The sequence below is a fragment of the Helicoverpa armigera genome, chromosome 8 (assembly GCF_030705265.1).
Source record: "Helicoverpa armigera isolate CAAS_96S chromosome 8, ASM3070526v1, whole genome shotgun sequence".
In the NCBI taxonomy this organism is placed as follows: domain Eukaryota; kingdom Metazoa; phylum Arthropoda; class Insecta; order Lepidoptera; family Noctuidae; genus Helicoverpa; species Helicoverpa armigera.
This window is the reverse complement of record NC_087127.1, coordinates 241,292-256,195: the sequence shown is the minus strand read 5'-3', so window position 1 is coordinate 256,195 and position 14,904 is coordinate 241,292. Positions and strand designations below refer to the sequence as shown.

At 39.8% G+C, this 14,904-nt stretch overlaps 1 protein-coding gene across 7 annotated transcripts in view; it reads right to left on the bottom strand.

The window, feature by feature from the left end:
- The window catches only part of LOC110380881 (uncharacterized protein), a 70,671-nt gene that overhangs the window by 22,059 nt on the left and 33,708 nt on the right, over nucleotides 1-14,904 (bottom strand). For all 7 annotated transcript variants that reach the window (XR_010276715.1, XM_021341019.3, XM_021341020.3 and 4 more), the window contains 4 exons: nucleotides 14,508-14,880; nucleotides 11,947-12,051; nucleotides 11,149-11,358; nucleotides 9,882-10,018 (listed from right to left, as the gene is read on the bottom strand). Coding sequence is in view for 6 of the 7 variants with exons in the window: in XM_021341019.3 (XP_021196694.3) it covers nucleotides 9,882-10,018; nucleotides 11,149-11,358; nucleotides 11,947-12,051; nucleotides 14,508-14,880 (825 nt within the window). In the remaining variant the exon portion in view is untranslated. The remainder of the gene's footprint in view (nucleotides 1-9,881; nucleotides 10,019-11,148; nucleotides 11,359-11,946; nucleotides 12,052-14,507; nucleotides 14,881-14,904) is intronic.

Below are 14,904 nucleotides of genomic sequence, written 5' to 3'. Positions count from 1 at the left end.
CCTACGATCACTTGGCAAGTGACACAGCACTTCGATCCATTCAATCGCGAATCTAATTGATAGCTCCCTGATTGCCAATTAATTACTACATTTTACGATTGTAACTCATTTGTGAGGTATGTTGTGTTATGTCATTGTTTCAAATGAACTGTCATAATTCATAATGGTAGTATGTGTATTATGAGATCACATAGAATAAGAAGAGTAAGGTTTGCTGATGAAGAAAGTAATGCAATAGTAGGTCTTTACCTAATAGTGGGCATTTTATGATGTATGAATTTAGGGGCCTAATTAAAATTCTTATTTTAAACTCAGCCATGTCTAAAAAAGCATTTTCCGTGAACTGCACAGTAGGTATTGCTAATTTTGTGCTCATAGTGAGCTTCGAGGTGATTGTACTCAAAATTCAGAGATCTTCGTATTTTGTTTTATTTCTACCAAAAGATCGCTAATAATATTGCAAGCATAGTGCCAAAAGACATCACATTTGAGATAAATGATTAAAAACAGCTAGACATGTGGAGTTTTCCTCCACATACACTCCAGAGATATCACGTCAATGTCGTATGTTTGACGTAAGTACACACACAGGCGGATACATAAACTTTCTTAATGAATTAAAATCAAAACAATGTAACGAGAACTGATTTATGTGATTGCTTTATCATTAAAATAGTGGCAAAAATAACACATTTGTATCATAAATCTGTTGACAGAACAGTATGCTGCAACTTTAAAAGATGGTAGATGTTTTAAGTAATAAAATTATCCTCGATATAATTTTATACATCGGTGATATCAAATCAATATTTCCGATGCTGTGCAAAAACAAAGCATGACCTAATATGCTACCCTGTGGCACCTATAAAGTTATTCCATAATATGGAATCGAACCATCACAAATACTACCAATCACTATTCAAAACACGATTTAACCACATTTTTGCAAAGCTACAATAATTAGCTAAATCGACAGCTATTTAAAAATCTCAGTGTCACACATATTACTTGCAGTATAAGTGAAAGAGCTTTAGACTCGACTGAAGCTTACGACACGTTACATCACATCGTTACCGTGATGCAGCAGAATTATTCGTCACTTCCTCTGTCATAAACTGCTTATCATGGTGTCAACGCGATTGTCAGTGAAAGGTGATCATCTTCTCACCAGTTATTAATTATGCTGTTTACTTTAATATCGCTTTTATGTTTACTCAGTGGAGAAATTATTTATGAGTGCTGTTTGACTTTTTATTTATACAATGAATTTGTTGAAGACGATGAAATATAAAATTAATAAGGAAGACATTATTGGTAGAGTTATTGGTAATGTAAACTTACTATTCCTAAGCTATGCTATTCCAATCAAAAGGTTAGATTACAGTGGTTTCTCAATAAACCATCAATCGTCGTGATATGTATCGCGGTGCTGTCAGGCATCTAATAAGAAATAGACAGGGTTGCCATTACCGAGCTAGATAAACATCATCCATTTACTTTTGATGCGAGTAAGCGGAGAAAGATAATGACGCACTAATAATATTGTGAAAACAATGTAATTTAACATAATCACAGCTGTCCGGGGTAAGGTTTTGCACAGACAGACTACAGCTTTATTATTATGATTTGTAATTTTTCTGATAGCTGGTATTTTTTAATCAGTAGCAATGAAGTTTCTTTTTTCGTAGCATTTCCGCAGTTTCACATCTCTCTCTAAACATTTAATTTATTCTTCTGTAGATACAACTAAGCTCCAAAAAACTTTTATTTGAAGGCGTTTACAAATAATGCGTTTATGTTTTACAAATAATAAATACTTTGACTTTAATTAATTATATTCGATTTGGTAACAGATTCATATATCAGAAAGCTGCATAAGGAATGGTTAGGTTCACACATAATTATGTTAACTATTTTATTGATTTATAATAGGGAAATATTAAAACTAGGTATCAAAATATTCATCCGCATCGCTGTCAGCTGGGATCGTGCCCAAAAGGCTGGCTGCATTGCCACGCTGGATGGCAATGCATATCCTTTGACCGAAGTATAGGCCAGCCCTTTGGTCACGAGTGGACTCCACTAATCGCTTACTAATTTCTCGAAATAGTCTGTGGGCACTTGGGCCCCATGGTCCCAGGGTTTCAACCCCAAACGGCTCAAAAATGCAATTGCCGGTGAGGTTTACATATTTGTGCCGCTTGAGGTTTTCCGCGGCCGCAGCAGCTGCACCGACACAGCTCGCCGTACTGGGAAGGTGGGAAGGTGCAAGGGTGTCGACGCAGGTTGCGTCCCACACCAAAGACCTTCCCATCTTCCAAGGCATTATAGACATCCCGTCTGGTCTCTTGCCATCGTCGCGTGCCAAGCCTCTGGGTTCTAAAATGGCTGGCACTCCGGCGGTGACAAGAGCACGACGGATAATGTCATTTATGCTGGCGTGTCGTGCCATGCGACCAGCACTTTTGCTACAGGAAAGACCATGGTGCCCAAGGCGGTCCACAGATTCACCGCACTGGCAGCGATGCGGAGCCGCAGTGGGAGCGCCGAGGCGTAGGCATGTAGCGAGCCGGAATGTAGTGTCACCCAGCATGGTCCCAACGCTGGGTGACGGCAGTGCGTGAAGCCATAGCCCTGACTCCCACTCTCCCACAGCCAGTAGGCGGGCACGCTCAGCAGTATTGACAGATGTTTCAATTAGTTTATTTCTCGTCAATCTGCAGAGCGGTTCGTCCCACTGTCTCTGGGAAGCCGGGTTTTCAGGGAAGGCTGTGTTTGGGCAAGCCACTTTCCAGGCGTTCATACCATCAGTCAGACACGGCACCTCAGAATCGACCAGTGAAGGGGCTAAAATTTTTCTGGTCAACTCCTTAGTGCCGCAGACCGAGGATAGGAACGCCGGTAGACTTAAACTGGAAATTTTGCGGACACCGAGGCCACCGAATCTGATCGGAAGGGTGGCTTGAAGCCACGCTCGGTCGTCCAAGGCCAAATTAAAAACAGATGTAAGAGTAGTACGGATAATTTGGTCAATTCTGTCTAAAAGATGTGGCTGCTTCCATAAGGGAGAGGAGCGAAGGTTGTATATAAATTTTGGGCCAAAACAACAGTATTTTACTAAGGTAAAAGCCGAATGAAGATTAATTTTAAAAAGTCTATCCGAAATGTCATTAAAATTTGAAATTTTGTTATCTATGAATGTTGTGAAACTTTCTTCCAAAATAGGTGAACCTAGGAGGTGCAATGATGTTTCGTCCAGAATTTTAATTTGAGGTGCTATGACATTAAATTTTGATATGATTGTCTGTCTGTCCGGGATGTCAGGAACAAAAATTTCACATTTTGATAAATTTAGATCCAGTCCAATCGAATGAAATTTTTCTTTTAGGAATATGAGGTCTTGGTAAACAGTTTCACTATCTCCTCCTAGGGTCCCGTCATCCAAATACCAGGCGTTAAATTTTGAATTTAGTTTCTCTATTATGGGGTGAATAGCCAAGCTGAAAATGACCGGCCCAAGGGGGTCACCCTGTTGGCATCCAACTGCAGATTCCAAAACATGGTCCTTGTATAGTAATTTAGAAGGGTGCCTGTAACATTGCCAAAGGTAACTATAAATTTCGGGTAATTCTTTTTTGGCCTCGGCCAACAAGGTGTCCCTGTTAACCGAATTAAAAGCGTTCTTTATGTCAACCTTAAGGATGACCTCACCTATTTTTGAGTCTAAAATGTGGAGAAAGCATGTATAGCAGCCTCACAGCCCCTTTCGAACCAAATCCGAGTTGCAGGGCTGAATTTGTTAGCAAGCACGTCATGATAGTGCTTGCAACAAATTTTGGCTGCCATACGCCTGTATGTACACCCTACGGCAATGGGACGAATGCCGCCGTCCTTTTTACGGAGCGCACATAAGTTCGCTCCGTAAAGCACGTCCACGATGGCATTGTTCACACCGCCGGAGAGCATAAGATTAACTAGAGCCGTAAGTTCCTCAGAAGCGACTCACCAGCTTCCCCAGCGCCCGAGCCTACAAGATCCTTCAGATGTTGAGGGCTCAGGCCGTCGAGGCCGCCGGCAGAGCCGGTCCTGAAAGAAGCCACGGCTCCAGCTACTTGTTGGGCTGTAACGGTGAGGTGGTCGGAATTTAGATCTGGAGGGTCGGGGAAAGTGAGGTCATCCGAGGGAGCCGGGTGTTTACTCTCCAGAGCGGCAAGTGTTTCTGGAGAGTACGGCGCCACCACATCGCTGCTGAAAAGGATCCTAGCAGCACCCCTTATGTCACCCTCGCTTAATTTATCCTCTACATGTTGACACAAGTCCTTGGAGGTGAATTTGGAATTTACTGAAGTGTCTGGGACGAAAATGGAGGTCGAAAGGCAATTTAGTTTAATTTGTTTGGTTAATGATTTTTTATTTATCTGAGTTTTGTCAACATGTAGGATGCGGTAGGGAAGGGTGAGCAACTGTTCCCAGGCGCTTTCTGAATTTTCCAGGGTTGCGAGGCGGACGCATTGGGCCAGACTTGACGCAACAGTCCGCCTTGCACCCCTGGGCACTCTTTTGAGTATGGGGGTGTTACTTTTTAATTTTGAAAGTGAGTTCCAGAGGAGATGGTTTGTCGGAGGTGTAGTAACTTGAGGGGTCAAGGGGCACTGACATACACTCTGCATCTTGTGAACTTTGCCTAAGTGTATCTTCAGGCCCCTTTCTCCTTTAAAAAATCTTGCCTGGGAACAAAAGGGGCATCTTACTGAGGTCTCAGCCGATGTGGAAGGTTGACACACGCTGCTTCCGGCGTCGCTACTGCCATCGTTCATTGAAACAGTAAAAATTTAAAAGCTTTAATCAAAATAATACACTATGATCTTCACAAATGTCTTCAAAAAATTATACACTGTAGTCTTCACAGATTTTCAATATGATCGGCCAGGGGGCTACCGCCCCCCGGCGTCTACACGGTCCGATGTTGCCTGATGCTTCTGGAAGCTGGGGCGAATGGAGGTTGTGTTTCTGTTGTTCTTCTTGGATTTGTATTCTGGTTATTGACATATAACTTTTGGAATAATTTTTGGATAACTTTTGGAATAATTTTAAAATACACCAACGGTTTGACAAATTCAGATATGAATCACAGTTTTAATGTGTTTTTATTTCCAAAATCCAATAAAATTTTCAATCGTGCGGAATTTCATGTCTTGTCAGCTGACAGCTCGTTGACGTTTTTTGACTTTAATTGATATTTTTTGACATTATGAACATTATAATCACGTCGTGACAAAAAACTTGCAACAATTTAGCGATTTTTCTGTGAGGCATTCTGATCACGACTTTATCTACACCTTAAGCTTCCATAGTTAAGTAAATAGCAAGTATATGATTTGTTGCTTGCAACTCGCGCTGCAGTAATGGCTGCGGTCGGTGCAGCTCGTTGCCAACTGCTGCACCGCTCATTATGTGCACCAGCCGTAATTGCGGAGAAAATCTACTACGACTAGTGCTTAGCAAATTGCACAACGAAATATTTGATTTGTTATCCTTTCCTTGGCTTGAAACTACAGATAAATAATGTAGGTTTGTAAAATACATGTTACAAATATCATAGAATTGACTGCTAGTAGTTTCTGGAGTGGAAATTCTTGGAAAACGCTTATTTACAGGAAGTTTCCGTCACAAACGAAATGTTTTTACCGAAGATTAATACATAGTATTTCTAAAAAAGTATGTCCCTGACCAACAGTCGGTATTAGACTTTCGTTGTGTTGTAGTGTGTCGCAAGCCGACCTCGCGTTGATGTGCGCTTGACAGACACAATGTCAGCGCGACATTTGAACCGACCGTGTGTACTGTAGGTCACAGGTGTACGAACGCCTTCAAAAAAGTTACAAGTTCCTCTTGAGAAAGTGGAAAAATAATTTCTATTGTTTTCAGAACTTCTTAAAAATAATTTAGTGTTTGCATCAAAGCAAGCAAGCCCGAAATTATTGAAGTTTAAGTGACCAATCGCAAGTGCTACTATTTTCATCCTTAAAATGTAATACCTAAGTAGTATGCGCTTGAGCGTAGACAAAACAGTTTCTGTTTCATGCCGTGAAAACATGTTCAATTTCCAAGAATGTAGCTTTGGGAAACTATTTGTAATTCGTGTTTATGGGTGATGAACTACAAACCTACATTCTGCGGTTACAGTATAAGGGATTTGGAGGTGCCAATTTTCTATAGTTAATAAATACTGATAGAAAATTTTCGAGGCATGCCTTTAGGTATCTACTTCATCAGGGGTTAATAACGATAACCGAAAGCTGAAAATTGATATGTGAAAGTATCCTTCACGTTATGTATTGAGTGAGGCTTCCAGCTTCTTTTCGTTACATCCATAAAAAACACCAAAAGGCAGAAATTATTGCTTATGCTACAACTTTTATTCTGAATAATATTTTTTTATATATTGTTTGAATATGATAAAATTATAAAATATCGGTTTGTCTGTAGTAATCATTTCACTGTAATTATCAGCTATTTCAGTTTGAAGTTCAAAGTCCGCTGAAAGCTCGCGTGACGTCAACGACGGATTTTAACTGTGGCCGATCAAGTGCTCGCCGGTACTCATATAATATCGTTAATTCATCAAAGCCAAAATAACTAATTAAATTATTGTATATTTAGTTCCTTAATTTCTATGTAATTCATAGATTAAAACACGATTAAAACATATGTTAGTTTCCAAGGAAAATATCTCATGCATGATATCTAACTGGAATGAAAATTTAAAAAAAATCGTTATGAACTCACCAAAAAAAGAAGAGCTGAAAATTATTGAAAAATCCTGAAGTTATCCGATAATCACTGGGGTCTACTGCGTGTTTGACGCGGTACTACTTAGTCACTATTTAGTTAATTAATTATACCATAATATTATGGTTTATTTAATGGATTTCATGGCATATCGGCTGCGCGTGGCGTGCGCGGGAGCCGGGGACGGACTGCGCGCGCGCCTCGCCGTGACGTCACCAAGCCAAATATAGTGCCGGGAACAACGCACGCGATTTGCAACCCCACAGCTTCTAACTCACATGTCTTTAGAGTACACTTTAGTTTGTATCGAGTTTGGAGTTAGGTCGTTTAACAGTAAATGGTGGTGAAATGTCGGGGCGAGCGTGTTATTTTTGCATAGGATTTTCATCGCTTTCCGCGCTAGAACGCGTGGCTTTAAACGGCAATAAGGCGGCGCTAGCGCATCTTGGACAGCTTTTGTTTACTAGAACGACGCTTCGTAGTAACGTGTAATGGTTATAATTCACCGATATTTGGGCCACACGTGGACTACACGAAGATTTCTCAGCGTGGGAAAGCTGGCCACTACACAAAGCTTGGCTTCAGCACAGATTCTCGAATTTGTAACAGAATCGCCTACACATTGAAAGTTATTACGTATGTTTGTCTGTCTGTTATTAAATGGGGAGTATTTTGTTTACTTTTCATTGACCTTTTTGTTCGATGGCTTGAAGTGGGTCACAGTTACCTCACGAGAATGTGTAACCTTGATGCCAGATTTAACTGAGTTCTTCAGTTAGTTGACCTTACGTCAAATCATAAAAACGATATCGTTTCTGTCTGCGGAAAACTCAGATGAAAGTTAACTATCCCGCTATCTCATAGCGAATTAATAAACTATGTTAGATTAATATTTGTAAGTAAGAAATTACGAGACATTGGCCAGTTTTACAACATTTCAAAATAGACCTAGAAATTATCCCATACCATACTCAACTAGCAAAAGAAAGTCGGGAAACGTCTACAACGTACAGAAAATGTCTTAATAAGCTTAATTAAGAGAGAAGCTGAGCATTCCGACCAGATTCCAGCAGCTACAGATGCAGCATCTGAGTGTCTAGACCTGGAGCACGAAGCTATTTCATCAGTAACATTGCCCCACATTGCGGCGTACTCGAGATAAACAGTCGGCGCGTGCGCACACCACGCGTGTGCTACTGCGCACATTTACATCACACCCTTATTTATGATCAGAGCGTTTGGACATCCTTTGTCGCGTACATCATCGCCCTATATGGAGTTTTTGTGACAATTTTAGATTGTTAGCTAGGGGTGCCATAGAAAATTGGTTTTAACCGAATTTGAAATAGGATGAGATTATGTTTTTGTAGACTTTTCTAAGACGATCGAGGCGATTAACATGATTGCAATGTTTCGAATAGACTTTCTTTAATTCATATTCATATCATTTAATTCGATTTATTTTCTTATGTTGATCCCACGTAATGCGAAGTCCGTAAAATGATAGCATATTAGAATAACAAGTGAGAATAGCAAATAGGTAGTAGGTAGTATCTTTGTTACATCCCAAAATTAGTAAATCAGTTTTATTGCCGACTGTTGGTTTTATTTCAATCGATTTTATTGAAACACTATACTTACTAAAAACCCAATTGTCGAATACTTATAATGAAATACCTAATTGAAAAAAAAAATGAGTTTTTATTCCCATACCAACATGAAGCGTTTTCTTTCATTCAAGACTTCCGACACTGAAGCTTGGAAACATATGGGAGAGGCCTTTGCCCAGCAGCGGGACAGTAAAAGCTAATTAAAATAAAATAAAAAATAGCTCATTCCTAACTTTTGCATCTCCTAATATTAATTACGAAGCACCTACATACTGGCCTGCCCCACAAATCTAAGCTGGCAATCACACGACGCAACATCGCACCGATTGTATTAAAAAGCGATCATTAGTTCGCCATTAATGCGCGTTTGAAATAAATAAATAAATCAATGCTGCGCGGGCGCATATGCGCGTGATTCATGCGCGTCTCGTGCCAAGCGCACTGCACACGATACTGCAATTGTACCAACTTACAAAGTTAAACCAGAAGGCGTAAGACGTACTTAGTAAGTAAATAAGGAGATAATTAATACATATAGTAAGACTGATCTTAATTAGCAGCCTGACAGCCTTAAGATTTGAAGGTTTTGCGACGCATATGATGCGCATATGTGACTATCATGGAATGTCTTAGGGTCTGAATTCGTAAAGTACTTTCTTTTTAACTTGAAAATAAATAAGCTAGATAACTTTTATATCCATATAATTTTAATTAAAGAAGACGACTTTCTTGTATTAAATGTGTCGATGATTATTTTGACAGCTAATTTCAATTCTTATTTTTGCAGTGGGACTTCTGAATGTGTATTATCAATGTAAGTATTTGCAGCGATGTATTTACTGTAATATTGTATGCATTAACACCTGCGCGAGTATGGTTACCCGGTTACATGTTAAGAATAGGACCACTCGCCGCTTTTCCCGGGTTTCCTATAAATTACTACTGTTTGTTTATATTAAAGTATTCGTGCTAAAGATATATTTGAAACATAACACAAACATAACACGCAAATATCATCACAACTTTCTCAATTCGCGAACTTCTGTGAAAAACTAACCACTGCTTCAGGTAATTGACGACAAACTGTTATTTCAACTGGCAAATGACAAAAAGCCTAGCCTATTTTTATACCGGTTTTGTTACTGGTTTTTTCTCAGTTACATTCACTTTACCACTTCAAGGAAAATTGAGAAGGATAAGTTTATCATAGTCCAAAACGCCGTCTCCCTTACAATTCAGTATCTAAGCTCGCTATAAGAGCACGCGGACACTACAAAATTTAGTCGGTTGATAGTTGATTTTTGCTCACAAATCAGTATGAAGATGAATGGAAGTACACACGTTACAACGATTAGGTATTTGTTCGGTATTAGACCGGCTAAAAACTTTGATTGAATTCACGATTCTCTAAATATTTTTTTTCCTATCGGGGGCCGACTAAATATAAGCTATTGTACCATATCTTATGCTAAGACGTACCTGCTTGACAACGAGTTTGCCAGTGGGCTTCTCAGTGACGTAGCCCTGCATGCCGGCCATGAGCACGGTGGCGCCCAGGAACTTGTTGAGCAGCGCGCGCGCCTCCGTGTCCTCCGTCGTGTCGCCCTCCTGGATCACTGGGGGACAAGCAAAGACAAGCTTTAAGATTGCATATATGGAGTCTATTTAAACTATAATTTAATAAAGAGGAAACATTATTTGTTTTGTTTATACCAAAAACTATAAAAAAAAAAACTCTTTTGCTTGTGAGAAGCTACAGTATTCCAGATTAACACAGGCTATTTTTTGACCGGTTTCGGGAGGACATTTCTTTCATAGCTAATTTTACATAGCTTTGTGGATTATTCATTTACAAGCAAGAAATTTGGAAGACATGTAATGCTGATTACCTTTATTTATTTATGACAGTTTGTTCTATAGGTACATCAGGATTTCTATTGATCCTAACCTACTTTTATGGACACAAGTGTGTGCTGATTAGCAAATGGCAATAAATTCTCTTCACTTTGAATAGATGATGCATCTCCGGCTTATAACGCATGCGCGTCGCGTGCTGCTTGTATCAGTTTTTGCCCGATTGTGTTAATATCAAGGTGATAGCTGTCTATTAGTGCAACCAACAGACCGTAGAGGATATTAACTTTTAAATTCTATTCAGTACTGGCACACTGACCAACAATATCAATGTATGTTTTTTTTTTGTATACAAGATATGTCAAAGGTGGTTTTTGGTACCAATGTTTGCTCTCAGACTTTCAACTGTTTTGTAGACTTCGAAGTCAGGTGCAACATTGTTACCTAACAGGTACTCTAGGAAGTCACCCGTCTGCCAAGCATGACAAATGACAGAAGCATTACGGTCGTGAGAGTGACAGAAATCGTTAGATATGTTGGCAGCCGCAGAGGTTCTGTCAACTTTCGACCGACCGTGCCAGGTGGGTTTCGAATCGTGTATGAAATAGTAAATCATTATTTATAGGGTTGATGAAATAGGCTCATTGTTATAGCATTCCTATTTTCGGATGCAGGTGAAACACTGCATCTATGCAAATTGTGCTGTTGGAATTTGTTTTTGCAAAATGTTTTTATGTTTTTCTTGGCCTATCCAAATATGACACTTATCTATAATCCACGACTGCAAAACAATAATTATCTGACCCTGGAAACAGCTATATTAATATTGGATTATAATTAGCCTCAATTAAATTAGCTGACCCTGTCGACTAAACAAATGAAGGTCACTCACCTATATCAGCATTCTTCATCCTGGTGAGTATGTCCTGGACGCCTGTGACCTTGGTGTTGCTGTCGAGGAAGGAGCGGTCTCCGCGCTGCACGGAGCCGTGACTCCTGGTGGTGGTGGTGACTGTCCTGACTCCTCCGTCCACGCGCTCCGTCGTCACCACGGTGTCTTCTACTGAACCCAGGCTGTGCTCGCTGTCTGTGCGGGTCAGACCTGGATAGGAGGCGAAGGATTATAGCAACTTGAGTATACTTTGAGAACTTATCAAAAGTATGTTAAAGTGTCTATATGTTTTTCAGTTTATTAAGCGATATGGAACCGATTTGGATAAAATCGGGTGTAGAGATACAATATAAAACTTGGGATCAATATCGGATAGTTTCTATCCGGGTACGTATGACTTTCCCTAAAATAAAATTAAAATACTAACAGCTTCATAAACAAAAGGGTTTGACCCGAAAGAGTGAAACAAATTGGATAATAGCTTATTTCTTGAGCTCGTCGATGACAATAGATCACGCAGCACCGTCGTCGATACGATTATTATGGTACGTGTCGTAGGCGGTTCCATTTCCGAACGGAACAAACTAACAATACATACAAAATTACTTATATTGTTCCGGGTTTGAGACCACCACTATTTTTGATAGGTAGTCATAAATTGTACGGCTTTTTTCAGGATGTTCAATTATTTCGGAGGCAACGTTGGTCACGTTACTGTTTACAAACATGGTTCTCATTCTCATTTGATTTTGATTAAGAAGCATTTGATTGATAGGAATATGGAAAGTATGTGCTCACCAGCATGTGCCGAGGAGTCGCTGGAGACGCTGTCCTTCATGGTGGCGGTGCGGAGGATCAGCCCCGCCTTCGGGTACGCGGCGCGCTCCGTCTTCGAGCTCTCGTCTGTTTAGATAAACAAGGAATTACAAATCAAGGAACATAAAAAGCTATATTCGCTAACTTAGCCTATATTTTAACCCAAGATAAAGATAACCTAGGTATAGGTACGTATAATACACATTATCCTTACTAATATTATAAATCGGAAAGTTAGTTTGTTTGTTTGTTTGTTTGTTTGTTCCGCTTTCACGCCGTAACTACTGAACCGATTGCTTTGAAATTTTGCAGACGTAAAGTTAGAAGTCCGGATTAAATAATAGGGTACTTTTTATCCCGAAAAAAAAAGATATTCCCGAGCGAAAACAAAAATATTGTTTGCTTGATGGATGGATTGTAGATGGCGCTGTGTGTCGTTTAAAACAAGGTAATATATTGCAAACGAATATAAACATGTAAATTTAGAAGCTAAATGATACGATAATTAATCCCTATGCTCTATGTAGCGTGTTCCCGGGTTTCCAGTGCCCAAAATCTGCATGTTTTTGCTCCACAAGGGAAAACGTATAATATAGTGTACCATTCAGTTTTGGTTTAACAACTAATCGTATCCAGCGTTACATCGCGCTTCTTAGATTTTTCCGTGGGAATGAGAAGTTTTCTTATAGTTGTGATTTACACCGCAGTATAACCGAATTCCACGCGGGCGAAGCCGCGGGCGGAAAGCTAGTTTTAAAATAATTGGGGCATCCTCCCTCTCTCTTTCTCGCTATGTATCCCACATGGTGGTGGGATCAGCTTTCCCAATTTTTTTTCTCCACTCCCACTGTCTTCCCTTTTAATTTGTAGGTAATTTATGGGACTTAAACCTACAGCAAAACTGGACTCAGACTGGCTTGCAGTATATTATGCCAAGATTACACATCTTCCGTCCTGTATTTCCAAGACAAACTCGTTATATGCTAACTCACGAAAGGCATTATTCTGAAGTATTTGATGACTTCCTGCAAGTGTAAATGATGAGTGTCTCATCGTTGCCCAAACAATAATGACATTTCAACAGGGTGTTGACCTTTTGAGCTCGCGAGATGAGCATGAGTAATCACTCGCGTGAAGATAAGATAGTACCTACAAGTGTTGAAATCTGATGGTTCTGATAACAGCATACTTGGACACTTACGTATTGTTACTTGTTATTGTAAACATAAGTTATTTGATCGCGTATTATCTTAAGTATCTGGATGTTCATTGAGAAATATTTTGACTCAGCAGTTTTTGTGTCGGTGCGATATTTGCCGTTAAACTTTGTACAGAGTAAGGTAAGCTTTGTTATTTATCTGCATTTTGAAAACATCCTTAAAGGATATGGATATAATCCACTTATGACCCATTTATTGACCTAGCAATAATATCTGTTATATGCTATAATTTAAATAGTTTTCCAAGGCCTAAGTAGATCTATGTAGTATTTTTACAAACTATTAAAATATTGATTGTAAGTAGAGTAAAACAAACAACACTTGAATAACTTAAACTCACCTAATCTCTGATAAATACTGAGCAACAACTTGAAGTTGTAACTACAATCCTTATTTGTGTCCATTTTATCGTTTTGCACATGTAAACAACAAACAAGCAAGTTCACAACCGTCGGGTTAGTCCGACAGGCCGTTGTCGACTGAAAACGCAAACCGCGCGAGTGCAATATGAAAGTATGAAAGTGATTACGCAAGGAGCCGCGTGTTAACGCGCTCGCGTGCGTTTACGTTACGTTATTGTTATGTGATATCACGAAATTCTACGCTAATTTACATGTAGTCTGATGGGAAACCAAATGGGTGTAACTAGTGTGATGACTGATGTAGTCTTGTGTTGTTTTGTCTCGCGGAATGTTTTCAGAACGCAAAACACTTACTTATTAATTAAATAAACTACTGTCGGGGATAAACTATTGGAGTGGACTATAGAATGGGGGTGGATAACCTAATAATTTTGCTTTGATGGGGGCATCACTAGTCTCATTAAACTCTCATTATTGTTAATTAAATTCTCATTATTTTCCGCAAAGATTTTTGTAACTTAACCCTAACTTAGCCTTACCGTACTAAGTTGACACAATTATTGTCTCTATTGCGTTATAATCGAAAGTATCTCATTTTCCTTTGTCAACAATATGATAAAAGAAAAAATCGTGATATTTAAACAGTTTTGTAAGCAGTTGTAACTGTAGTACGCTCCGTTTCCCTTCATTAGGCCTGCGCAAGCGCAGCTCATTCTGATTCTGTTGCCTCACTGCTCTTGTATAAGCCTGCACAACTCCATGAATTAGGATTTTCAGGAAGTACACACAAACTGGTTTTAAATTTTAAGAGACACCTTATATTTCCCTGTTGTATATTACTGAATCGATTGAAGATTATTCTTTCACAAGACGTGCCAATTATTTAACTCTTAACTTACAATGTACACTTATACTAATGGTCGATTGGGTAGGATCTAAGGATAATATAGGTAATACTCACTGGCACTCTTGATGTATTTCTCGGTGAGTGACTTGACGGAGCTTTGTCGGACAGTCTTCTTATCATCCGTCCTCTCTATCCGCTCCTTCCTCTCCTGCGTCCTGTCTCCCTTCTTCTCCACTTTCTCCACTCGCCTCTGCATCCTCTCCGTCCTATCTTCCCTCCTGTCTTTAGCACTGTCCACGATCTCCTCCCTGGCCTGTCGGAGGCGATCACCGATGACCTCCTCCCGTCTGCTCTCGATGCGTCTGGTTTCCCCCAAGATATCTTCCCGCCTGGAGTCGTAGCTCCTCTGGGAGATCTCCTCGACCTTGGAGTCGGAGACGCGCCGGTCACTGTGTGTGAACTGGTCTATGGCGGCGCGGTCTTCTCTCTTTATGGGGAGATGATTATCATA